Consider the following 23,967-nt stretch of genomic DNA (forward strand, 5'->3'; position numbering starts at 1 on the left):
GACTGACTGGCTCTTTCTGTCCCCTACAGGACATAAGCAGACCTTAAGCAAGTTCTGTGCCACCAGCTGTCCACGATGAACGGCCAGGCTCCTCCTCATGATGTCGTAGTTGCCAATGGGACTGAGAAGTTCATTGTCCCTAAAATCAAGAAGAACCAATTGGGAGCCAGCACTCCTTCAAGGCCCCAAGCAGAAGCTGCCCTACCTACCACAGCCAGAAGTATTGCTGGGGTATATGTGGAGGCCTCGGGGCAGACCCAGAGCATCTATGCTGCTATGAAGCAAGGCCTCCTGCCCACTGGGCTTGGACTGACTTTGCTTGAGGCCCAGGCAGCCACTGGGGGCCTCGTGGACCTTGCCCAGGGCCAGCTTCTTCCTGTGTCTGAGGCCTTAAGGCGGGGTCTGGTGGGATTGGAGCTTAAGGAGAAATTACTGGCTGCTGAACGTGCAGTTACTGGCTATCCCGACCCCTATGGGGGTGAAAAGCTGTCCCTCTTCCAGGCCATCAAGAAAGAAGTTGTAGACAGGACCCTGGGGTGGAGATTGCTAGAGGCCCAGTTAGCTACTGGGGGCCTGGTGGACCCAACCCAGGGTGTGCAAGTAGCCCCAGAGCTAGCCTGCCAGCAGGGCCTTTTGGATAAGGAGACATGGCTCAGCCTGGTGGAGTCAGAGCCCAGTATGGGTACCCCTGGTTTTTCTGACCCCAACACGCTGGAGCAGCTGCCATACTCTGTGATTTTGGGTAGGTGTGTGCAAGACTCCAGCTCAGGGCTGCCCCTATTGCCCTTAAAGACCACCTTCCACACCCTGGCTGGAGCAGCCAGTGCGTCAATGCTGCTGGAGGCAGGAGTACTAAATGAGGAGATGGTCCGAGGCCTGCAGGAGGGCATGCTGGTGGTGTCAGATGTGGGCACACGTCCCGAGGTGCGACGTTATCTGGAAGGCACTGGAGGGTTAGCGGGGGTTGTCCTGTTGCCTGGAGGTCACAAGAAGAGCTTTTTCCAGGCTACGGTTGAACACTTGCTCTCAAAGGGTATTGCACTACAACTCTTAGAGGCTCAGGCTGCCACCCGCACCCTTGTGCACCCAACCACAGGCCAGCGTCTTTGGGTGGAAGAGGCAGTCAAGGCTGGCCTGGTTGGCCCAGAACTTCATGAGCAGCTCCTGGTTGCAGAACAGGCAGTGACTGGGTATTATGACCCCTTTAGCAGCTCCCGAATCCCCGTTTTCCAGGCTATGAAGAAGGGACTTGTGGACCAGCCACTGGCTCTGCGTCTCCTAGATGCCCAGCTAGCCACAGGTGGGCTTATATGCCCAACCCGCAGATTCCGGCTGCCTCTGGAGGCTGCCCTGCGCTTTGGCTGTCTGGATGAAGAGACTCGGCAGCGTCTCTCTCAGGCAATGGGTTTTTCAGATCCTACCACACACGATCGTCTTGGATATGAACAGCTGCTGGCCCTCTCTGTTACTGACCCAGAGACAGGGCTTGCCTTCCTGCCTCTCCCTGGAATGTCTCATGCAAATGAGCCCCAGGGACCCACATTTATTGATCACTGTACTCGACAGGCATTGAGCAAGGCTACAACCTCCATCTCTGTAGGGAGGTACCAGGGCCGGCCTGTCTCCCTCTGGGAACTGCTCTTTTCTGAGGCAGTGCCCGTTAAGAAGAGGGCAATGCTTGCCCAGCGGCACCAGGAAGGGGCTCTGTCCGTGGAGGAGCTGGCAGCTGAGCTGAAGAACATTGTTGAGCAGGCTGCCGCAACTGCCAAAGTCACCTTTGCTGGGTTGAGGGACACCGTGACACCAGGAGAGTTGTTGAAAGCTGAGATAATCAATCAGGACCTGTTTGAGCAGTTGGAACGTGGACAGACCTCAGCCCAAGATGTGGGCAGCCTAGACTCTGTGCAGAGGTACCTGCAGGGCACAGGTAGTATTGCAGGCCTTTTGCTTCCTGACTCCCAGGAACGGCTCAGTATCTATGAGGCCCGTAGCAAGGGGCTCCTCAGGCCTGGTACTGCCCTGATCTTGCTTGAGGCCCAGGCTGCCACAGGCTTTATCATTGACCCAAAAGAGAACAAGAGATACTCTGTGGAGGAGGCACTGAGGGCTGGTGTCATTGGGCCCGATGTATATGCCAAGTTGCTCTCTGCAGAACATGCCGTGACTGGCTACACGGACCCCTACTCTGGGGAGCAGATCTCCCTCTTCCAGGCCATGCAGAGAGACCTCATTGTGAGAGACCACGGCATTCGCCTGCTGGAGGCCCAGATTGCCACGGGTGGTGTCATTGACCCCGTGCACAGCCACCGTGTGCCCGTGGACGTGGCCTACCAACGTGGCTACTTTGATCAGATTCTGAACTCTATCCTGCTGGACCCATCTGATGACACCAAGGGCTTCTTTGACCCCAACACGCATGAAAATCTCACCTACCTGCAGCTCCTGGAGCGCTGTGTACATGACTCCGAGACAGGCCTGCACCTCCTGCCCCTCAGTAGTACACGACCCCAGCTGGTGGATAGCTCCACTCGGCAGGCCTTCCAGAAGCTACTGCTCTCCGTGAAATATGGACGGTTCCGGGGGCAGAGAGTTTCTGCGTGGGAGCTGGTTAACTCTGAATATTTCACAGAGGACCGGAGGAGGCAGCTCCTGCAACGTTATCGGCAGCGCAAGATCACACTGGAGCAGGTCACTCAGCTGCTGGAGAAAGAGATGAGGAGGTGGGCAGACATCACACTGCCTGCCCTACAGGGCCAGGTCACTGCCTACCAGCTCCTAGAGGCCCACATCATCAACCAAGAGCTCCTGGACCAGGTGCTGACAGGGACGATCAGCCCAGATGCCCTCCTTCAGATGGGTGATGTTCACAGGTACCTTCAGGGCTCAGGCACTGTGGGTGGTGTGCTGCTAAAGCCCTCCAACCAGCGAATCAGTCTCTACCAGGCCATGAAGCAGAAGCTGCTGGCACCTAGTACAGCTTTGGCCTTGCTGGAGGCCCAGGCAGCCACTGGAGCTATCACTGACCCCTGCAGTATGGAGACCCTGTCAGTAGATGAGGCCGTGTGCCGGGGAGTCGTGGGAGCAGAAGTATATGGCAAGTTGAAGCGAGCAGAACATTCTATCACTGGCTACAGAGACCCCTTTTCTGGAAAAAAGGTGTCCCTGTTCAGGGCCATGAAGAAGGGCCTCGTCCCCGTGGAGCAGGCGACCCGCCTACTAGAGGCCCAGGTGTCCACAGGAGGGGTCGTTGATCCCACAACCCACCTCCACCTCCCCATGCCTGTGGCAGTCCAGCGTGGCTGCATTGATCGAGAGATGGAGGCGGCCTTGTCCAGATCTCCTGAGACCTTTCCCACACCCGATGGCCGGGGGCACACCAGCTATGCCCAGCTTCTGGAACAGTGTCTCCAGGACAAAGCCTCTGGGCTTCACCTCCTGCCCCTGACAGAAGATGCCCCCAACATCCCCACTGACACACAGATCCAGGAGACCCTGCAAGCATCAGCTGGCACTGAAGACGGTTTGTCGCTCTGGGACTTGCTCACCTCTTGCCACTTTACCGAGGAACAGCGCAACGGCTACCTTGAGGATGTGAAGGTTGGGAAGATTTCTGTGCCGCAGCTACAGAACACTGTGCGCAGCTGGGTGCGCTCAGCGAAGCTCCTGGCCCGGGCCCGCATCACTGTGCCAGGCCCACGGGGTGAGGTCCCTGCCACTTGGCTACGAGATGCCGGTATTATCACCCAAGAGACACTGGAAGCACTGGCACAGGGCATGCAGTCGCCCGATGAGGTAGCCAAACAGCCTGCAGTGAAGGCCTGCCTCTGGGGTACGGGCTGTGTGGCCGGGGTGCTGCTCCAGCCCTCGGGGACCAAGTTGAGCATTTCCCAGGCTGTAAGAGATGGCCTCCTGCCCACAGGTCTGGGCCAGCAGCTGCTGGAGGCCCAGGTGGCATCTGGCTTCCTCGTCAATCCGCTAACCAACCAGAGATTGTCAGTGGAGGGTGCAGTGAAGGCTGGCCTGGTGGGCATGGAGCAGAGTGAACATCTGAGGCAGGTTGAAAAGGCTGTGACAGGGTACTCAGACCCCTTTTCAGGAGGTTCCCTTTCTCTGTGGCAGGCTATGGAGAAGGGGCTTGTAACCCAAAGTGAAGCCTTTCCTCTCCTGCAAGTCCAGCTGGCCACAGGGGGAGTTGTGGACCCCATCCATGGAGTGCACCTGCCCCAGGAAGTGGCCTACAAGCTTGGTCTCCTGGACGAGCAGACAAGCCGAGTGCTGACCGCCACTGGGAAGGAAAACAAGCTCTTTTTTGACCCCAACTCCCGTGAGAAGGTGACATACCAGCAGCTCAGGGAACTCTGTGTGCTGGATGCCGACACTGGCCTGTGGCTGCTGCCCCTGCCCCAGGACACTGTGCTTGAAGTGGATGACCATACTGCGGTGGCACTGAGGGCTATGAAGGTGCCCATCAACATGGGGAGGTTCCAAGGGCACAGCGTGTCACTCTGGGACCTGCTACACTCTGAGTATGTTGGGGCTGAGAAGCGGAGGGAGCTGGTGGCACTTTGTTGTTCCGGGAGGGCTGCCGCTCTGCGACAGGTCATCGGTATGCTCACCACCCTGGTGGAAGCTGCAGAGAAGCAGCCCTCGCAGGCCACCTTCAAAGGGCTCCGGAAGCAGGTTTCAGCTGGGGACTTGTTTAGGTCCCAGCTGATCACCAAGCAGACACTGGATGAGCTCAATCAGGGGAAGAGGACAGTCCAGGAAGTGACAGAGATGGATAGTGTGAGGAGGTCCCTGGAAGGAGGCAACTTCATTGCTGGGGTCCTTATTCAGGATACAAAAGAGAAGATGAGTATCCCAGAGGCCTTGAGAAGGCACATTCTGAGGCCAGGCACAGCCCTGGTACTGCTGGAGGCACAGGCAGCCACCGGTTTCATCATTGACCCCGTGGAGAACCGGAAGCTAACTGTAGAGCAAGCGTTCCAGGCAGGGATGTTTGGCAAGGAAACCTACATGAAGCTGTTATCAGCCGAGCGGGCTGTCACTGGCTATACAGACCCTTACACGGGAGAACAGATCTCTCTCTTTCAGGCCATGCAGAGGGACCTTATTGTCAGGGACCACGGCATCCGCCTGCTGGAGGCCCAGATCGCCACGGGTGGCATCATTGACCCTGTGCACAGCCACCGTGTGCCTGTGGACGTGGCCTACCAACGTGGCTACTTCAATGAGGAGATGAACCGCATCTTGGCTGACCCAAGCGATGACACCAAGGGCTTCTTTGACCCCAACACCCACGAGAACCTCACTTACCTGCAGCTGCTGGAGCGCTGTGTGGAGGACCCTGAGACTGGCCTGTATATGTTGGAAATTGTAAAGAAAGGAGAAACCTACACGTACATTGATGAGGCCACAAGGCAAGCTCTGACATCCAGAACTGTGAAAATGTACATAGGGAAGTTTGCAGGCCAGACGGTGTCTGTGTGGGACCTGTTATCTTCCCAGTATTTTACAGAAGGAAGGAGGAGAAAGCTTTTGCGGGAGTACAGAGCCCAGAATATAGGCCTGGAGAATCTGCTGGAGGAGATTACCTCGACCGTGGAAGAAACGGAGAAGCAAAGTCAAATATTCAAGGTGCCGGGTATCCATGGCGACGTGACAGCTGCAGAACTGTTCAACTCCGGGATCCTTGACAAGAAGACCCTGGATTCGCTCCACAGTGGGGAGAGGGGGTGCCAGGACCTCCGCCAGCTGGGGGATGTAAATATCTACCTGGAGGGCAGCAATTACATCGCTGGAGTGATAGCACCCCTAACCCAGAAGGTCATGAGCTTCTACGAGGCCAGCAAGGAAGAGCTCATCCCTGCAGGGTTTGCAGCACAGATGCTGGAGGCACAGGCCGCCACTGGGTACATAATGGACCCTTACACCAACCAGAGGCTGTGTGTGGATGAGGCCATAGCAGCTGGGCTGGTGGGTGAAGACCTGAGAGAGAGACTTGTGAATGCAGAGATGGCAGCAAAGGGCTACGAAGACCCAGCCACAGGGGAGACTATCCCACTGTACCAGGCCATGGAGAGAAAGTTAGTGGGAAGGGAGGAGGCGCTGAGGTTGCTGGAGGTGCAGGTGGCCACGGGTGGGGTCATTGACCCTCGGCACTGCCATCGGGTCCCTCTGGATACAGCCTGCCGGCGGGGCTGTCTGTGTGACGACAGCCTTGTTCTCGTTGCTGACCAAAAGCACATGAGGAAAAGGTTTGTGGATCCCAACACACAAGAAAAGGTCACATACCAGGAGCTGCAGGACCGGTGCCAGCGGGAGGAGAAGTCAGGCTGGGCTCTGTTCCCAGTGGTCAAGGACAAAAAGGACATAGAATATGTTGATGAGGCCACCAAAAGGGCCCTGGAGGCAGAACAGGTGGAAGTGACCGTGGGGAGGTACAGAGGCCAGAGGCGATCCGTGTGGGAACTGCTGAACTCAGAGTATGTGTCCGAAGAGAAGAAGATGGAGCTAGTTAGGCTATACAAAGAGAACACAACCCGGGCACTGCAGAAGGTGGTAGAGCTCATTCTACAAATGATTGCAGACAAGGAAAGAAGAAGCAGGCAACTATGGTTCCGAGGATTACGAACTCAGGTCACGGCTGAGGAACTGCTAAGGTCAGAGGTCATCACAAAAGAGACTCTGGAAGACCTGGAAGAAGGCAGAGCCACAGTAGATCAGATTGAACGGAAGGAAGACGTGAGGAGATACCTCAAAGGAAACAGCTGCATAGCGGGGGTCCTGGTGCCAGTTCAAGGAGATCCTGGGCGTCAGGAGAAGATGAGCATCTATCAGGCCATGTGGAAGGGAGTCCTGAGGCCAGGCACAGCCCTGGTGCTGCTGGAGGCTCAGGCAGCCACAGGCTTCATCATCGACCCAGTGAACAACCGGAGACTGTCTGTGGAGGAGGCCGTGGCTGCAGGCGTGGTGGGTGGCGAGATCCAAGAGAAGCTGCTGTCTGCTGAGCGTGCGGTCACTGGGTACACGGACCCCTACACTGGGGACCAGATCTCCCTCTTCCAGGCCATGCAGAGGGACCTCATTGTGAGAGACCATGGCATCCGTCTGCTGGAAGCCCAGATTGCCACGGGTGGTGTCATCGATCCTGTGCACAGCCACCGTGTGCCCGTGGACGTGGCCTACCAGCGTGGCTACTTTGATGAAGAGATGAACAGCATTTTGGCAGACCCTGGTGACGACACCAAGGGCTTCTTTGACCCCAACACTCATGAGAACCTCACTTACCTACAGCTGCTGCGCCGCTGTGTGCGCGACCCAGAGACTGGCTTCTACATGCTGCAGCTGGCTGGGAAGGGCTCCAGTGTGCACCACCTGAGCGAGGAACTGAGAAGGGCCCTTCGCGAAGCCCGTGTGACCCCAGGCACAGGAGACTTCCAGGGCCAGAGCATCTCTGTCTGGGAGCTTCTCTTCTACCGAGAGGTGCCCGAGAGTCTGCGCCAGGACCTGCTGCGTCGCTACCAGGCAGGTGGGCTGACTGTTCACGACGTGACCACCACACTCACCTCACTGCTGGCCCGAGCCAAGGATGGGAGCCCACGGGAGGATCCGCAAGGAGCCCTGGGCAAGGCCACCATGGAAGTAAAACGGGGTCATCTCCAGGGCCACGAGGTCCCAGTGTGGGACATTCTGACATCCAACTATGTGAGCAGGGACACCCGGAAGGAGCTGCTGGCCCAGTTCAGCTCTGGGTCACTGACTCTGCCCATGCTGAAGAGGAGACTGACCACCATTATTGAGGAGGCTGAGGAGACACAGGAGTCCAAGCCAGAGCCGAGAGACGCCTCACTCAAGCAACAGGACACTGGGGCCAGAAGCTCAGGGACCTCCCCAGACAAGGGAGATGCTCAGGACAGCTCCGAGAGTGCCAGGCAGCAACAGGAGCAGACTCTGCGTGCCACCACCATGCAGGTGCACCGTGGGCAGTTCCGGGACCAGCAAGTTTCTGTGTGGAAAGTCCTGTTCTCCTCCTACCTGAGTGAGACCCGCCGGGAGGAGCTCCTTGCCCAGCACTTGGCTGGCAAGCTGGGGGTAAAGGAACTCATTTCTCTCCTCGTCCAAATCATCGAGGAGACAGAAGAACGGCTCAGCAAGGTGTCTTTCCCTGGCCTGAGGCGACAGGTGTCCGCATCTGAGTTGTGTACCTCTGGTATCCTGGACCGGGACACCATGCGAGAATTGGCACAGGGCACCAAGACCATTCATGAGGTGACAGAGATGGACTCCGTCAAGCGCTACCTGGGGGGCTCCAGCTGCATAGCAGGCGTCCTGGTGCCCATCCAGGGAGAGCCTGGGCGTCAGGAGAAGATGAGCATCTATCAGGCCATGTGGAAGGGAGTCCTGAGGCCAGGCACAGCCCTGGTGCTGCTGGAGGCTCAGGCAGCCACAGGCTTCATCATCGACCCAGTGCAGAACCGCAGGCTGTCTGTGGAGGAGGCCGTGGCTGCAGGCGTGGTGGGTGGCGAGATCCAAGAGAAGCTGCTGTCTGCTGAGCGTGCGGTCACTGGGTACACGGACCCCTACACTGGGGACCAGATCTCCCTCTTCCAGGCCATGCAGAGGGACCTCATTGTGAGAGACCATGGCATCCGTCTGCTGGAAGCCCAGATTGCCACGGGTGGTGTCATCGATCCTGTGCACAGCCACCGTGTGCCCGTGGACGTGGCCTACCAGCGTGGCTACTTTGATGAAGAGATGAACAGCATTTTGGCAGACCCTGGTGACGACACCAAGGGCTTCTTTGACCCCAACACTCATGAGAACCTCACTTACCTACAGCTGCTGCGCCGCTGTGTGCGCGACCCAGAGACTGGCTTCTACATGCTGCAGCTGGCTGGGAAGGGCTCCAGTGTGCACCACCTGAGCGAGGAACTGAGAAGGGCCCTTCGCGAAGCCCGTGTGACCCCAGGCACAGGAGACTTCCAGGGCCAGAGCATCTCTGTCTGGGAGCTTCTCTTCTACCGAGAGGTGCCCGAGAGTCTGCGCCAGGACCTGCTGCGTCGCTACCAGGCAGGTGGGCTGACTGTTCACGACGTGACCACCACACTCACCTCACTGCTGGCCCGAGCCAAGGATGGGAGCCCACGGGAGGATCCGCAAGGAGCCCTGGGCAAGGCCACCATGGAAGTAAAACGGGGTCATCTCCAGGGCCACGAGGTCCCAGTGTGGGACATTCTGACATCCAACTATGTGAGCAGGGACACCCGGAAGGAGCTGCTGGCCCAGTTCAGCTCTGGGTCACTGACTCTGCCCATGCTGAAGAGGAGACTGACCACCATTATTGAGGAGGCTGAGGAGACACAGGAGTCCAAGCCAGAGCCGAGAGACGCCTCACTCAAGCAACAGGACACTGGGGCCAGAAGCTCAGGGACCTCCCCAGACAAGGGAGATGCTCAGGACAGCTCCGAGAGTGCCAGGCAGCAACAGGAGCAGACTCTGCGTGCCACCACCATGCAGGTGCACCGTGGGCAGTTCCGGGACCAGCAAGTTTCTGTGTGGAAAGTCCTGTTCTCCTCCTACCTGAGTGAGACCCGCCGGGAGGAGCTCCTTGCCCAGCACTTGGCTGGCAAGCTGGGGGTAAAGGAACTCATTTCTCTCCTCGTCCAAATCATCGAGGAGACAGAAGAACGGCTCAGCAAGGTGTCTTTCCCTGGCCTGAGGCGACAGGTGTCCGCATCTGAGTTGTGTACCTCTGGTATCCTGGACCGGGACACCATGCGAGAATTGGCACAGGGCACCAAGACCATTCATGAGGTGACAGAGATGGACTCCGTCAAGCGCTACCTGGGGGGCTCCAGCTGCATAGCAGGCGTCCTGGTGCCCATCCAGGGAGAGCCTGGGCGTCAGGAGAAGATGAGCATCTATCAGGCCATGTGGAAGGGAGTCCTGAGGCCAGGCACAGCCCTGGTGCTGCTGGAGGCTCAGGCAGCCACAGGCTTCATCATCGACCCAGTGCAGAACCGCAGGCTGTCTGTGGAGGAGGCCGTGGCTGCAGGCGTGGTGGGTGGCGAGATCCAAGAGAAGCTGCTGTCTGCTGAGCGTGCGGTCACTGGGTACACGGACCCCTACACTGGGGACCAGATCTCCCTCTTCCAGGCCATGCAGAGGGACCTCATTGTGAGAGACCATGGCATCCGTCTGCTGGAAGCCCAGATTGCCACGGGTGGTGTCATCGATCCTGTGCACAGCCACCGTGTGCCCGTGGACGTGGCCTACCAGCGTGGCTACTTTGATGAAGAGATGAACAGCATTTTGGCAGACCCTGGTGACGACACCAAGGGCTTCTTTGACCCCAACACTCATGAGAACCTCACTTACCTACAGCTGCTGCGCCGCTGTGTGCGCGACCCAGAGACTGGCTTCTACATGCTGCAGCTGGCTGGGAAGGGCTCCAGTGTGCACCACCTGAGCGAGGAACTGAGAAGGGCCCTTCGCGAAGCCCGTGTGACCCCAGGCACAGGAGACTTCCAGGGCCAGAGCATCTCTGTCTGGGAGCTTCTCTTCTACCGAGAGGTGCCCGAGAGTCTGCGCCAGGACCTGCTGCGTCGCTACCAGGCAGGTGGGCTGACCGTTCACGACGTGACCACCACACTCACCTCACTGCTGGCCCGAGCCAAGGATGGGAGCCCACGGGAGGATCCGCAAGGAGCCCTGGGCAAGGCCACCATGGAAGTAAAACGGGGTCATCTCCAGGGCCACGAGGTCCCAGTGTGGGACATTCTGACATCCAACTATGTGAGCAGGGACACCCGGAAGGAGCTGCTGGCCCAGTTCAGCTCTGGGTCACTGACTCTGCCCATGCTGAAGAGGAGACTGACCACCATTATTGAGGAGGCTGAGGAGACACAGGAGTCCAAGCCAGAGCCGAGAGACGCCTCACTCAAGCAACAGGACACTGGGGCCAGAAGCTCAGGGACCTCCCCAGACAAGGGAGATGCTCAGGACAGCTCCGAGAGTGCCAGGCAGCAACAGGAGCAGACTCTGCGTGCCACCACCATGCAGGTGCACCGTGGGCAGTTCCGGGACCAGCAAGTTTCTGTGTGGAAAGTCCTGTTCTCCTCCTACCTGAGTGAGACCCGCCGGGAGGAGCTCCTTGCCCAGCACTTGGCTGGCAAGCTGGGGGTAAAGGAACTCATTTCTCTCCTCGTCCAAATCATCGAGGAGACAGAAGAACGGCTCAGCAAGGTGTCTTTCCCTGGCCTGAGGCGACAGGTGTCCGCATCTGAGTTGTGTACCTCTGGTATCCTGGACCGGGACACCATGCGAGAATTGGCACAGGGCACCAAGACCATTCATGAGGTGACAGAGATGGACTCCGTCAAGCGCTACCTGGGGGGCTCCAGCTGCATAGCAGGCGTCCTGGTGCCCATCCAGGGAGAGCCTGGGCGTCAGGAGAAGATGAGCATCTATCAGGCCATGTGGAAGGGAGTCCTGAGGCCAGGCACAGCCCTGGTGCTGCTGGAGGCTCAGGCAGCCACAGGCTTCATCATCGACCCAGTGCAGAACCGCAGGCTGTCTGTGGAGGAGGCCGTGGCTGCAGGCGTGGTGGGTGGCGAGATCCAAGAGAAGCTGCTGTCTGCTGAGCGTGCGGTCACTGGGTACACGGACCCCTACACTGGGGACCAGATCTCCCTCTTCCAGGCCATGCAGAGGGACCTCATTGTGAGAGACCATGGCATCCGTCTGCTGGAAGCCCAGATTGCCACGGGTGGTGTCATCGATCCTGTGCACAGCCACCGTGTGCCCGTGGACGTGGCCTACCAGCGTGGCTACTTTGATGAAGAGATGAACAGCATTTTGGCAGACCCTGGTGACGACACCAAGGGCTTCTTTGACCCCAACACTCATGAGAACCTCACTTACCTACAGCTGCTGCGCCGCTGTGTGCGCGACCCAGAGACTGGCTTCTACATGCTGCAGCTGGCTGGGAAGGGCTCCAGTGTGCACCACCTGAGCGAGGAACTGAGAAGGGCCCTTCGCGAAGCCCGTGTGACCCCAGGCACAGGAGACTTCCAGGGCCAGAGCATCTCTGTCTGGGAGCTTCTCTTCTACCGAGAGGTGCCCGAGAGTCTGCGCCAGGACCTGCTGCGTCGCTACCAGGCAGGTGGGCTGACCGTTCACGACGTGACCACCACACTCACCTCACTGCTGGCCCGAGCCAAGGATGGGAGCCCACGGGAGGATCCGCAAGGAGCCCTGGGCAAGGCCACCATGGAAGTAAAACGGGGTCATCTCCAGGGCCACGAGGTCCCAGTGTGGGACATTCTGACATCCAACTATGTGAGCAGGGACACCCGGAAGGAGCTGCTGGCCCAGTTCAGCTCTGGGTCACTGACTCTGCCCATGCTGAAGAGGAGACTGACCACCATTATTGAGGAGGCTGAGGAGACACAGGAGTCCAAGCCAGAGCCGAGAGACGCCTCACTCAAGCAACAGGACACTGGGGCCAGAAGCTCAGGGACCTCCCCAGACAAGGGAGATGCTCAGGACAGCTCCGAGAGTGCCAGGCAGCAACAGGAGCAGACTCTGCGTGCCACCACCATGCAGGTGCACCGTGGGCAGTTCCGGGACCAGCAAGTTTCTGTGTGGAAAGTCCTGTTCTCCTCCTACCTGAGTGAGACCCGCCGGGAGGAGCTCCTTGCCCAGCACTTGGCTGGCAAGCTGGGGGTAAAGGAACTCATTTCTCTCCTCGTCCAAATCATCGAGGAGACAGAAGAACGGCTCAGCAAGGTGTCTTTCCCTGGCCTGAGGCGACAGGTGTCCGCATCTGAGTTGTGTACCTCTGGTATCCTGGACCGGGACACCATGCGAGAATTGGCACAGGGCACCAAGACCATTCATGAGGTGACAGAGATGGACTCCGTCAAGCGCTACCTGGGGGGCTCCAGCTGCATAGCAGGCGTCCTGGTGCCCATCCAGGGAGAGCCTGGGCGTCAGGAGAAGATGAGCATCTATCAGGCCATGTGGAAGGGAGTCCTGAGGCCAGGCACAGCCCTGGTGCTGCTGGAGGCTCAGGCAGCCACAGGCTTCATCATCGACCCAGTGCAGAACCGCAGGCTGTCTGTGGAGGAGGCCGTGGCTGCAGGCGTGGTGGGTGGCGAGATCCAAGAGAAGCTGCTGTCTGCTGAGCGTGCGGTCACTGGGTACACGGACCCCTACACTGGGGACCAGATCTCCCTCTTCCAGGCCATGCAGAGGGACCTCATTGTGAGAGACCATGGCATCCGTCTGCTGGAAGCCCAGATTGCCACGGGTGGTGTCATCGATCCTGTGCACAGCCACCGTGTGCCCGTGGACGTGGCCTACCAGCGTGGCTACTTTGATGAAGAGATGAACAGCATTTTGGCAGACCCTGGTGACGACACCAAGGGCTTCTTTGACCCCAACACTCATGAGAACCTCACTTACCTACAGCTGCTGCGCCGCTGTGTGCGCGACCCAGAGACTGGCTTCTACATGCTGCAGCTGGCTGGGAAGGGCTCCAGTGTGCACCACCTGAGCGAGGAACTGAGAAGGGCCCTTCGCGAAGCCCGTGTGACCCCAGGCACAGGCGACTTCCAGGGCCAGAGCATCTCTGTCTGGGAGCTTCTCTTCTACCGAGAGGTGCCCGAGAGTCTGCGCCAGGACCTGCTGCGTCGCTACCAGGCAGGTGGGCTGACCGTTCACGACGTGACCACCACACTCACCTCACTGCTGGCCCGAGCCAAGGATGGGAGCCCACGGGAGGATCCGCAAGGAGCCCTGGGCAAGGCCACCATGGAAGTAAAACGGGGTCATCTCCAGGGCCACGAGGTCCCAGTGTGGGACATTCTGACATCCAACTATGTGAGCAGGGACACCCGGAAGGAGCTGCTGGCCCAGTTCAGCTCTGGGTCACTGACTCTGCCCATGCTGAAGAGGAGACTGACCACCATTATTGAAGAGGCTGAGGAGACACAGGAGTCCAAGCCAGAGCCGAGAGACGCCTCACTCAAGCAACAGGACACTGGGGCCAGAAGCTCAGGGACCTCCCCAGACAAGGGAGATGCTCAGGACAGCTCCGAGAGTGCCAGGCAGCAACAGGAGCAGACTCTGCGTGCCACCACCATGCAGGTGCACCGTGGGCAGTTCCGGGACCAGCAAGTTTCTGTGTGGAAAGTCCTGTTCTCCTCCTACCTGAGTGAGACCCGCCGGGAGGAGCTCCTTGCCCAGCACTTGGCTGGCAAGCTGGGGGTAAAGGAACTCATTTCTCTCCTCGTCCAAATCATCGAGGAGACAGAAGAACGGCTCAGCAAGGTGTCTTTCCCTGGCCTGAGGCGACAGGTGTCCGCATCTGAGTTGTGTACCTCTGGTATCCTGGACCGGGACACCATGCGAGAATTGGCACAGGGCACCAAGACCATTCATGAGGTGACAGAGATGGACTCCGTCAAGCGCTACCTGGGGGGCTCCAGCTGCATAGCAGGCGTCCTGGTGCCCATCCAGGGAGAGCCTGGGCGTCAGGAGAAGATGAGCATCTATCAGGCCATGTGGAAGGGAGTCCTGAGGCCAGGCACAGCCCTGGTGCTGCTGGAGGCTCAGGCAGCCACAGGCTTCATCATCGACCCAGTGCAGAACCGCAGGCTGTCTGTGGAGGAGGCCGTGGCTGCAGGCGTGGTGGGTGGCGAGATCCAAGAGAAGCTGCTGTCTGCTGAGCGTGCGGTCACTGGGTACACGGACCCCTACACTGGGGACCAGATCTCCCTCTTCCAGGCCATGCAGAGGGACCTCATTGTGAGAGACCATGGCATCCGTCTGCTGGAAGCCCAGATTGCCACGGGTGGTGTCATCGATCCTGTGCACAGCCACCGTGTGCCCGTGGACGTGGCCTACCAGCGTGGCTACTTTGATGAAGAGATGAACAGCATTTTGGCAGACCCTGGTGACGACACCAAGGGCTTCTTTGACCCCAACACTCATGAGAACCTCACTTACCTACAGCTGCTGCGCCGCTGTGTGCGCGACCCAGAGACTGGCTTCTACATGCTGCAGCTGGCTGGGAAGGGCTCCAGTGTGCACCACCTGAGCGAGGAACTGAGAAGGGCCCTTCGCGAAGCCCGTGTGACCCCAGGCACAGGCGACTTCCAGGGCCAGAGCATCTCTGTCTGGGAGCTTCTCTTCTACCGAGAGGTGCCCGAGAGTCTGCGCCAGGACCTGCTGCGTCGCTACCAGGCAGGTGGGCTGACCGTTCACGACGTGACCACCACACTCACCTCACTGCTGGCCCGAGCCAAGGATGGGAGCCCACGGGAGGATCCGCAAGGAGCCCTGGGCAAGGCCACCATGGAAGTAAAACGGGGTCATCTCCAGGGCCACGAGGTCCCAGTGTGGGACATTCTGACATCCAACTATGTGAGCAGGGACACCCGGAAGGAGCTGCTGGCCCAGTTCAGCTCTGGGTCACTGACTCTGCCCATGCTGAAGAGGAGACTGACCACCATTATTGAAGAGGCTGAGGAGACACAGGAGTCCAAGCCAGAGCCGAGAGACGCCTCACTCAAGCAACAGGACACTGGGGCCAGAAGCTCAGGGACCTCCCCAGACAAGGGAGATGCTCAGGACAGCTCCGAGAGTGCCAGGCAGCAACAGGAGCAGACTCTGCGTGCCACCACCATGCAGGTGCACCGTGGGCAGTTCCGGGACCAGCAAGTTTCTGTGTGGAAAGTCCTGTTCTCCTCCTACCTGAGTGAGACCCGCCGGGAGGAGCTCCTTGCCCAGCACTTGGCTGGCAAGCTGGGGGTAAAGGAACTCATTTCTCTCCTCGTCCAAATCATCGAGGAGACAGAAGAACGGCTCAGCAAGGTGTCTTTCCCTGGCCTGAGGCGACAGGTGTCCGCATCTGAGTTGTGTACCTCTGGTATCCTGGACCGGGACACCATGCGAGAATTGGCACAGGGCACCAAGACCATTCATGAGGTGACAGAGATGGACTCCGTCAAGCGCTACCTGGGGGGCTCCAGCTGCATAGCAGGCGTCCTGGTGCCCATCCAGGGAGAGCCTGGGCGTCAGGAGAAGATGAGCATCTATCAGGCCATGTGGAAGGGAGTCCTGAGGCCAGGCACAGCCCTGGTGCTGCTGGAGGCTCAGGCAGCCACAGGCTTCATCATCGACCCAGTGCAGAACCGCAGGCTGTCTGTGGAGGAGGCCGTGGCTGCAGGCGTGGTGGGTGGCGAGATCCAAGAGAAGCTGCTGTCTGCTGAGCGTGCGGTCACTGGGTACACGGACCCCTACACTGGGGACCAGATCTCCCTCTTCCAGGCCATGCAGAGGGACCTCATTGTGAGAGACCATGGCATCCGTCTGCTGGAAGCCCAGATTGCCACGGGTGGTGTCATCGATCCTGTGCACAGCCACCGTGTGCCCGTGGACGTGGCCTACCAGCGTGGCTACTTTGATGAAGAGATGAACAGCATTTTGGCAGACCCTGGTGACGACACCAAGGGCTTCTTTGACCCCAACACTCATGAGAACCTCACTTACCTACAGCTGCTGCGCCGCTGTGTGCGCGACCCAGAGACTGGCTTCTACATGCTGCAGCTGGCTGGGAAGGGCTCCAGTGTGCACCACCTGAGCGAGGAACTGAGACGGGCCCTTCGCGAAGCCCGTGTGACCCCAGGCACAGGAGACTTCCAGGGCCAGAGCATCTCTGTCTGGGAGCTTCTCTTCTACCGAGAGGTGCCCGAGAGTCTGCGCCAGGACCTGCTGCGTCGCTACCAGGCAGGTGGGCTGACCGTTCACGACGTGACCACCACACTCACCTCACTGCTGGCCCGAGCCAAGGATGGGAGCCCACGGGAGGATCCGCAAGGAGCCCTGGGCAAGGCCACCATGGAAGTAAAACGGGGTCATCTCCAGGGCCACGAGGTCCCAGTGTGGGACATTCTGACATCCAACTATGTGAGCAGGGACACCCGGAAGGAGCTGCTGGCCCAGTTCAGCTCTGGGTCACTGACTCTGCCCATGCTGAAGAGGAGACTGACCACCATTATTGAGGAGGCTGAGGAGACACAGGAGTCCAAGCCAGAGCCGAGAGACGCCTCACTCAAGCAACAGGACACTGGGGCCAGAAGCTCAGGGACCTCCCCAGACAAGGGAGATGCTCAGGACAGCTCCGAGAGTGCCAGGCAGCAACAGGAGCAGACTCTGCGTGCCACCACCATGCAGGTGCACCGTGGGCAGTTCCGGGACCAGCAAGTTTCTGTGTGGAAAGTCCTGTTCTCCTCCTACCTGAGTGAGACCCGCCGGGAGGAGCTCCTTGCCCAGCACTTGGCTGGCAAGCTGGGGGTAAAGGAACTCATTTCTCTCCTCGTCCAAATCATCGAGGAGACAGAAGAACGGCTCAGCAAGGTGTCTTTCCCTGGCCTGAGGCGACAGGTGTCCGCATCTGAGTTGTGTACCTCTGGTATCCTGGACCGGGACACCATGCGAGAATTGGCACAGGGCACCAAGACCATTCATGAGGTGACAGAGATGGACTCCGTCAAGCGCTACCTGGGGGGCTCCAGCTGCATAGCAGGCGTCCTGGTGCCCATCCAGGGAGAGCCTGGGCGTCAGGAGAAGATGAGCATCTATCAGGCCATGTGGAAGGGAGTCCTGAGGCCAGGCACAGCCCTGGTGCTGCTGGAGGCTCAGGCAGCCACAGGCTTCATCATCGACCCAGTGCAGAACCGCAGGCTGTCTGTGGAGGAGGCCGTGGCTGCAGGCGTGGTGGGTGGCGAGATCCAAGAGAAGCTGCTGTCTGCTGAGCGTGCGGTCACTGGGTACACGGACCCCTACACTGGGGACCAGATCTCCCTCTTCCAGGCCATGCAGAGGGACCTCATTGTGAGAGACCATGGCATCCGTCTGCTGGAAGCCCAGATTGCCACGGGTGGTGTCATCGATCCTGTGCACAGCCACCGTGTGCCCGTGGACGTGGCCTACCAGCGTGGCTACTTTGATGAAGAGATGAACAGCATTTTGGCAGACCCTGGTGACGACACCAAGGGCTTCTTTGACCCCAACACTCATGAGAACCTCACTTACCTACAGCTGCTGCGCCGCTGTGTGCGCGACCCAGAGACTGGCTTCTACATGCTGCAGCTGGCTGGGAAGGGCTCCAGTGTGCACCACCTGAGCGAGGAACTGAGAAGGGCCCTTCGCGAAGCCCGTGTGACCCCAGGCACAGGAGACTTCCAGGGCCAGAGCATCTCTGTCTGGGAGCTTCTCTTCTACCGAGAGGTGCCCGAGAGTCTGCGCCAGGACCTGCTGCGTCGCTACCAGGCAGGTGGGCTGACTGTTCACGACGTGACCACCACACTCACCTCACTGCTGGCCCGAGCCAAGGATGGGAGCCCACGGGAGGATCCGCAAGGAGCCCTGGGCAAGGCCACCATGGAAGTAAAACGGGGTCATCTCCAGGGCCACGAGGTCCCAGTGTGGGACATTCTGACATCCAACTATGTGAGCAGGGACACCCGGAAGGAGCTGCTGGCCCAGTTCAGCTCTGGGTCACTGACTCTGCCCATGCTGAAGAGGAGACTGACCACCATTATTGAAGAGGCTGAGGAGACACAGGAGTCCAAGCCAGAGCCGAGAGACGCCTCACTCAAGCAACAGGACACTGGGGCCAGAAGCTCAGGGACCTCCCCAGACAAGGGAGATGCTCAGGACAGCTCCGAGAGTGCCAGGCAGCAACAGGAGCAGACTCTGCGTGCCACCACCATGCAGGTGCACCGTGGGCAGTTCCGGGACCAGCAAGTTTCTGTGTGGAAAGTCCTGTTCTCCTCCTACCTGAGTGAGACCCGCCGGGAGGAGCTCCTTGCCCAGCACTTGGCTGGCAAGCTGGGGGTAAAGGAACTCATTTCTCTCCTCGTCCAAATCATCGAGGAGACAGAAGAACGGCTCAGCAAGGTGTCTTTCCCTGGCCTGAGGCGACAGGTGTCCGCATCTGAGTTGTGTACCTCTGGTATCCTGGACCGGGACACCATGCGAGAATTGGCACAGGGCACCAAGACCATTCATGAGGTGACAGAGATGGACTCCGTCAAGCGCTACCTGGGGGGCTCCAGCTGCATAGCAGGCGTCCTGGTGCCCATCCAGGGAGAGCCTGGGCGTCAGGAGAAGATGAGCATCTATCAGGCCATGTGGAAGGGAGTCCTGAGGCCAGGCACAGCCCTGGTGCTGCTGGAGGCTCAGGCAGCCACAGGCTTCATCATCGACCCAGTGCAGAACCGCAGGCTGTCTGTGGAGGAGGCCGTGGCTGCAGGCGTGGTGGGTGGCGAGATCCAAGAGAAGCTGCTGTCTGCTGAGCGTGCGGTCACTGGGTACACGGACCCCTACACTGGGGACCAGATCTCCCTCTTCCAGGCCATGCAGAGGGACCTCATTGTGAGAGACCATGGCATCCGTCTGCTGGAAGCCCAGATTGCCACGGGTGGTGTCATCGATCCTGTGCACAGCCACCGTGTGCCCGTGGACGTGGCCTACCAGCGTGGCTACTTTGATGAAGAGATGAACAGCATTTTGGCAGACCCTGGTGACGACACCAAGGGCTTCTTTGACCCCAACACTCATGAGAACCTCACTTACCTACAGCTGCTGCGCCGCTGTGTGCGCGACCCAGAGACTGGCTTCTACATGCTGCAGCTGGCTGGGAAGGGCTCCAGTGTGCACCACCTGAGCGAGGAACTGAGACGGGCCCTTCGCGAAGCCCGTGTGACCCCAGGCACAGGAGACTTCCAGGGCCAGAGCATCTCTGTCTGGGAGCTTCTCTTCTACCGAGAGGTGCCCGAGAGTCTGCGCCAGGACCTGCTGCGTCGCTACCAGGCAGGTGGGCTGACCGTTCACGACGTGACCACCACACTCACCTCACTGCTGGCCCGAGCCAAGGATGGGAGCCCACGGGAGGATCCGCAAGGAGCCCTGGGCAAGGCCACCATGGAAGTAAAACGGGGTCATCTCCAGGGCCACGAGGTCCCAGTGTGGGACATTCTGACATCCAACTATGTGAGCAGGGACACCCGGAAGGAGCTGCTGGCCCAGTTCAGCTCTGGGTCACTGACTCTGCCCATGCTGAAGAGGAGACTGACCACCATTATTGAGGAGGCTGAGGAGACACAGGAGTCCAAGCCAGAGCCGAGAGACGCCTCACTCAAGCAACAGGACACTGGGGCCAGAAGCTCAGGGACCTCCCCAGACAAGGGAGATGCTCAGGACAGCTCCGAGAGTGCCAGGCAGCAACAGGAGCAGACTCTGCGTGCCACCACCATGCAGGTGCACCGTGGGCAGTTCCGGGACCAGCAAGTTTCTGTGTGGAAAGTCCTGTTCTCCTCCTACCTGAGTGAGACCCGCCGGGAGGAGCTCCTTGCCCAGCACTTGGCTGGCAAGCTGGGGGTAAAGGAACTCATTTCTCTCCTCGTCCAAATCATCGAGGAGACAGAAGAACGGCTCAGCAAGGTGTCTTTCCCTGGCCTGAGGCGACAGGTGTCCGCATCTGAGTTGTGTACCTCTGGTATCCTGGACCGGGACACCATGCGAGAATTGGCACAGGGCACCAAGACCATTCATGAGGTGACAGAGATGGACTCCGTCAAGCGCTACCTGGGGGGCTCCAGCTGCATAGCAGGCGTCCTGGTGCCCATCCAGGGAGAGCCTGGGCGTCAGGAGAAGATGAGCATCTATCAGGCCATGTGGAAGGGAGTCCTGAGGCCAGGCACAGCCCTGGTGCTGCTGGAGGCTCAGGCAGCCACAGGCTTCATCATCGACCCAGTGCAGAACCGCAGGCTGTCTGTGGAGGAGGCCGTGGCTGCAGGCGTGGTGGGTGGCGAGATCCAAGAGAAGCTGCTGTCTGCTGAGCGTGCGGTCACTGGGTACACGGACCCCTACACTGGGGACCAGATCTCCCTCTTCCAGGCCATGCAGAGGGACCTCATTGTGAGAGACCATGGCATCCGTCTGCTGGAAGCCCAGATTGCCACGGGTGGTGTCATCGATCCTGTGCACAGCCACCGTGTGCCCGTGGACGTGGCCTACCAGCGTGGCTACTTTGATGAAGAGATGAACAGCATTTTGGCAGACCCTGGTGACGACACCAAGGGCTTCTTTGACCCCAACACTCATGAGAACCTCACTTACCTACAGCTGCTGCGCCGCTGTGTGCGCGACCCAGAGACTGGCTTCTACATGCTGCAGCTGGCTGGGAAGGGCTCCAGTGTGCACCACCTGAGCGAGGAACTGAGAAGGGCCCTTCGCGAAGCCCGTGTGACCCCAGGCACAGGAGACTTCCAGGGCCAGAGCATCTCTGTCTGGGAGCTTCTCTTCTACCGAGAGGTGCCCGAGAGTCTGCGCCAGGACCTGCTGCGTCGCTACCAGGCAGGTGGGCTGACCGTTCACGACGTGACCACCACACTCACCTCACTGCTGGCCCGAGCCAAGGATGGGAGCCCACGGGAGGATCCGCAAGGAGCCCTGGGCAAGGCCACCATGGAAGTAAAACGGGGTCATCTCCAGGGCCACGAGGTCCCAGTGTGGGACATTCTGACATCCAACTATGTGAGCAGGGACACCCGGAAGGAGCTGCTGGCCCAGTTCAGCTCTGGGTCACTGACTCTGCCCATGCTGAAGAGGAGACTGACCACCATTATTGAGGAGGCTGAGGAGACACAGGAGTCCAAGCCAGAGCCGAGAGACGCCTCACTCAAGCAACAGGACACTGGGGCCAGAAGCTCAGGGACCTCCCCAGACAAGGGAGATGCTCAGGACAGCTCCGAGAGTGCCAGGCAGCAACAGGAGCAGACTCTGCGTGCCACCACCATGCAGGTGCACCGTGGGCAGTTCCGGGACCAGCAAGTTTCTGTGTGGAAAGTCCTGTTCTCCTCCTACCTGAGTGAGACCCGCCGGGAGGAGCTCCTTGCCCAGCACTTGGCTGGCAAGCTGGGGGTAAAGGAACTCATTTCTCTCCTCGTCCAAATCATCGAGGAGACAGAAGAACGGCTCAGCAAGGTGTCTTTCCCTGGCCTGAGGCGACAGGTGTCCGCATCTGAGTTGTGTACCTCTGGTATCCTGGACCGGGACACCATGCGAGAATTGGCACAGGGCACCAAGACCATTCATGAGGTGACAGAGATGGACTCCGTCAAGCGCTACCTGGGGGGCTCCAGCTGCATAGCAGGCGTCCTGGTGCCCATCCAGGGAGAGCCTGGGCGTCAGGAGAAGATGAGCATCTATCAGGCCATGTGGAAGGGAGTCCTGAGGCCAGGCACAGCCCTGGTGCTGCTGGAGGCTCAGGCAGCCACAGGCTTCATCATCGACCCAGTGCAGAACCGCAGGCTGTCTGTGGAGGAGGCTGTGGCTGCAGGCGTGGTGGGTGGCGAGATCCAAGAGAAGCTGCTGTCTGCTGAGCGTGCGGTCACTGGGTACACGGACCCCTACACTGGGGACCAGATCTCCCTCTTCCAGGCCATGAAGAAAGACCTCATTGTTAAGAACCATGGCATCCGTCTGCTGGAAGCCCAGATTGCCACGGGTGGTGTCATCGATCCTGTGCACAGCCACCGTTTGCCAGTGGACGTGGCCTACCAGCGTGGCTACTTTGATGAAGAGATGAACAGCATTTTGGCAGACCCTGGTGACGACACCAAGGGCTTCTTTGATCCCAACACTCATGAGAACCTCACTTACTTACAGCTGCTGCAGAGAGCTACAGTTGACTCGGAGACAGGATTACTGTTTCTCTCTCTCTCTAAGGGCTGATTTTCTTTGTGTGATGTTCTGAGACTTTATGGAAAGTACCTCTGCTTTCTCATCAACCCTGACTCGGATCCTTATATTCCCTGTTCTCCTTTCAGCTCTTGTTAATCAGGGCAGGTTATGGTCTTTTCCCTTTCCCTGCCTGCTTCTGATTGGTAATTTTGCGTGCTGTTCCTGTTCTCCCTGCTTTTCTTCTTGTTTTTTTTTTTCCTCCTCTAAAATTTTCTTATGTTGATTCTTATGACTGTTTTCTGTTGTTTCAACATGAGGTCAGAGGGAGCTTTTTGCTTTTGTTTTTTTGTTTTTGTTGGGGTTTTTTGTTTGTTTGTTTGTTTGTTTCTGAGACAGGGTTTCTCTGATACAGCTTTGGTTGTCCTGGTACTCACTCTGTTGAACAGTCTGATGTCATTCTCAGAGATTCACCTGCCTCCTCCTCTGGAGGACTGGGATTAAGGGCATGTGCCACCATTGCCCAGCCAAGGAAATGCTCTTTGAATCGAGCACAGCAATCCTTCACCTTGAAGTGTGCACCAGTCTCAGAGTGGATGTCAATCTTTTCTATTGGTTTCCCAAGCACTGGGATTGCAAGTGTAAAGCACCATGTTTGGCCAAGATCTTCAAACATTTTCAATTCATGGCCACTTTGTACATGGTGTGTCTTGATTTGCCATCTGTGTTTAGTAATGATGTCGCTCATCTTTTCTCCATGTACCTCTGAGACATCCCACAGGTCGGTGTATTACAACTCAGTGTATTAATGTCTTTTGATAATAAATGAATTTTCCGGTCTTGTGGGGACTCATTTGCTCTGCTGTCGCCTGTATGAGTTGCTCTGCCCGAGTTTGCTGAGCATTAACCATCAGCTTGCTCTGATCTGTGTAGTTCGGTCTTGTTGGTCCCCACAAGTAGGAGCTGGCTAAGCAACCTCCCTCACTGGTAATTTGCCAATATATGTTTGTATATGACCAACATTCCTGTTACCTTGAATGATTTAAGGCTTTCCTTTGTTTCATGGAGAAAATGGTTGATTTGGACTCGGGGTTGGGAAGATTCAAGGGCAAGGTTTTCCTCCGGTCACAGATCTCCTGCTGGCAGAGTCCCAGAGTAGTTAGGACACCTCAAGAAAGCAATTTAAGGACAAAACAACAGGGATTAGAG

At 58.5% G+C, this 23,967-nt stretch overlaps 1 protein-coding gene across 3 annotated transcripts in view; it reads left to right on the forward strand.

The window, feature by feature from the left end:
* The window catches only part of Eppk1 (epiplakin 1), a 34,913-nt gene extending 11,315 nt beyond the window's left edge, over window positions 1-23,598 (forward strand). For all 3 annotated transcript variants that reach the window (XM_085831380.1, XM_085831379.1, XM_085831381.1), the window contains exon 2: window positions 30-23,598. In XM_085831380.1, coding sequence (XP_085687506.1) covers window positions 76-22,812 — 22,737 coding nt within the window. In that variant the 5' untranslated portion in view covers window positions 30-75 and the 3' untranslated portion in view covers window positions 22,813-23,598. The remainder of the gene's footprint in view (window positions 1-29) is intronic.
* Window positions 23,599-23,967: the final 369 nt, after the last annotated feature.

The sequence above is a fragment of the Mus caroli genome, unplaced genomic scaffold (assembly GCF_978045245.1).
Source record: "Mus caroli unplaced genomic scaffold, Mus_caroli_1 scaffold_16, whole genome shotgun sequence".
In the NCBI taxonomy this organism is placed as follows: domain Eukaryota; kingdom Metazoa; phylum Chordata; class Mammalia; order Rodentia; family Muridae; genus Mus; species Mus caroli.